General features: G+C 42.5%; 1 protein-coding gene across 3 annotated transcripts in view; it reads left to right on the top strand.

The window, feature by feature from the left end:
- The window catches only part of Pip5k1b (phosphatidylinositol-4-phosphate 5-kinase type 1 beta), a 267662-nt gene extending 265728 nt beyond the window's left edge, over positions 1-1934 (top strand). For all 3 annotated transcript variants that reach the window (XM_031389975.1, XM_031389976.1, XM_031389977.1), the window contains exon 15: positions 1180-1934. In XM_031389975.1, coding sequence (XP_031245835.1) covers positions 1180-1182 — 3 coding nt within the window. In that variant the 3' untranslated portion in view covers positions 1183-1934. The remainder of the gene's footprint in view (positions 1-1179) is intronic.

Here is a 1934-nt window from a genome sequence, read left to right as displayed (position 1 = left end):
TCTGACTGGAGCCTGTCCTTCCTGTGATCCTGGTTGTGTCAGAACTCCACAGAGTCAAGCTGTCTCTGGGATCCTGTGATTCTGGGATCCTGTGATCCTGGGCATGTCAGAGCGCCTGGGAGTAGAGCTTCCTCTGGGTGTTGTGGGACTGGCTGCAGAGCTTTCACCCAAGGTCTGCTCAGGAAACCAGCCAAGAGAGACCGGAAGGAACCAGAGCCACTGGGCTGGTGGAGTTCCTGTGTGCCTGGTCCCGCTGGTCCCAGTTACTCCCAGATGTTGGGTCCTCCTCACCACTGATCCTGGATGTGTCAGAGAGCCTGGGAGTGGAGCTTCCTCTGGGTGTTGAGGGACTGGCTGCAGATGGGCTTTGAGCATTATTCCTATTCTATAGATGGAACGAGACTTAAAGGCTGGGAAACATACAAAATGTTATACAACTTAGATAATTAGAAAATAGATTTGACCCAGTATATGTCTGTATAATCCAAACTAAAATGGTTTTCCCCACATGAACCAGGATATGTCTATCAGACTAACACAGCTGCCTCTGCTTTCTTTTATTTAGTTAGTTTCTCTGTTTTGCTTTGCTTTCAGTTAAGGTTTATGTAGCACAGGCTAGCCTCAAACTGAGGCTGAGAAAGACCTTGAATTCCTGATTGTCATCCTCCTGTCTCTACCTTCCAAGTGCTGGGATCAGAGAATGTACCATCATGCCAACCTTGCCTGGCTCTGCTTTTAGTTAGCGTTGATTTTTATGTTAGATATCTGATGGTTTGTTTTACTACGGCCCACCAGGATACTGTTTGGCAATGAGCGCAGCATTCATAAGTTCAGGACTATGGCCCAGTCATTGTGATTTTGGGCTTTAATTCTCATATACCATCTGAGTTCTCATATACCCTTCCCGAGCCCTGTAAACTCAGAAGACAGGGTGTGCCTTAACATTGCTTCATCCAAAGTCATTGCTGTTGATGTAGCAGGGGCTGGATCTCGATAAACCTAGAGTAATTAACACATCACAGGCCCCAACCTTACTACATGCTTCTTCAGATACAAGTTACTGGGAGAAATAACAACTTAAGGCCCTGCTCACAGGCAGGAGTTCTGAACTGGCGCTAAAGCTCATGTCTGTTTCTTTCTTTCTTTTTTTTTTTTTTTTTTTTTCTACTTTTCCTCCAGTAAGTGAAAGCTGTAACCACATGAGCACATGAATGGAACCCGAACAGCTATGGGAAGAGAACTTCCCCCCTGCAGAATTCTTCAGAAGAACCAAGCTGAACCCCAACACACACAGTGAGAATCAGCTGGACCTTGAAGCTTGCGCGATGTCAGGGAGCCTTGGTCCGTGGCCGATCAGCAGATGGATGTGAAAATCCCACTGTTCTGTGGGCGCTGTTGCTTGCTGACTGTGAAGACCTGCATGAACTCTATCTAAGCTGCTTTTCTATACCATCGCCAATTGCCCCTTTGGACTGGGAAACGCTATTTTCCTATAGGCTCTCTCCGTGTTTCATTCTGCATGCATAGAGTGATTACAAATCAGCAACCTATGGAATCTGCTTCTATATTTTTTAAAAAAAATCCATCCATGCAAAATGATAAATAAGATATAACTCCTCTCTCTTTGTTTCAAAGATTCTAATCATAGCCCATGTCATTGAAAGCTTCAGTCTGTTTTCCTTTAAAGATCAGTATAATAGGTCTGCCTTTACTTTATAGAAAGCCAGCTTCTATAAAGATTTTTTTCACTGTTTACTAGTGAAATGAGAAAAAGCAAAGCTATTTATAAAAGGCCTTACGTCTTGTATATACATTGTCTTTGAAATATTTGTGATTTAGTTTATTGCTCGTAAAAGAGAAATTATATAATTTATTTAGTAAATACTACTGTAAACTATAGTTTTATTGAAAGAAATAAAATATTTTGTTCTCAA

Source organism: Mastomys coucha, unplaced genomic scaffold, assembly GCF_008632895.1.
Source record: "Mastomys coucha isolate ucsf_1 unplaced genomic scaffold, UCSF_Mcou_1 pScaffold21, whole genome shotgun sequence".
In the NCBI taxonomy this organism is placed as follows: domain Eukaryota; kingdom Metazoa; phylum Chordata; class Mammalia; order Rodentia; family Muridae; genus Mastomys; species Mastomys coucha.
This window is presented reverse-complemented; position numbering and strand designations above follow the sequence as displayed.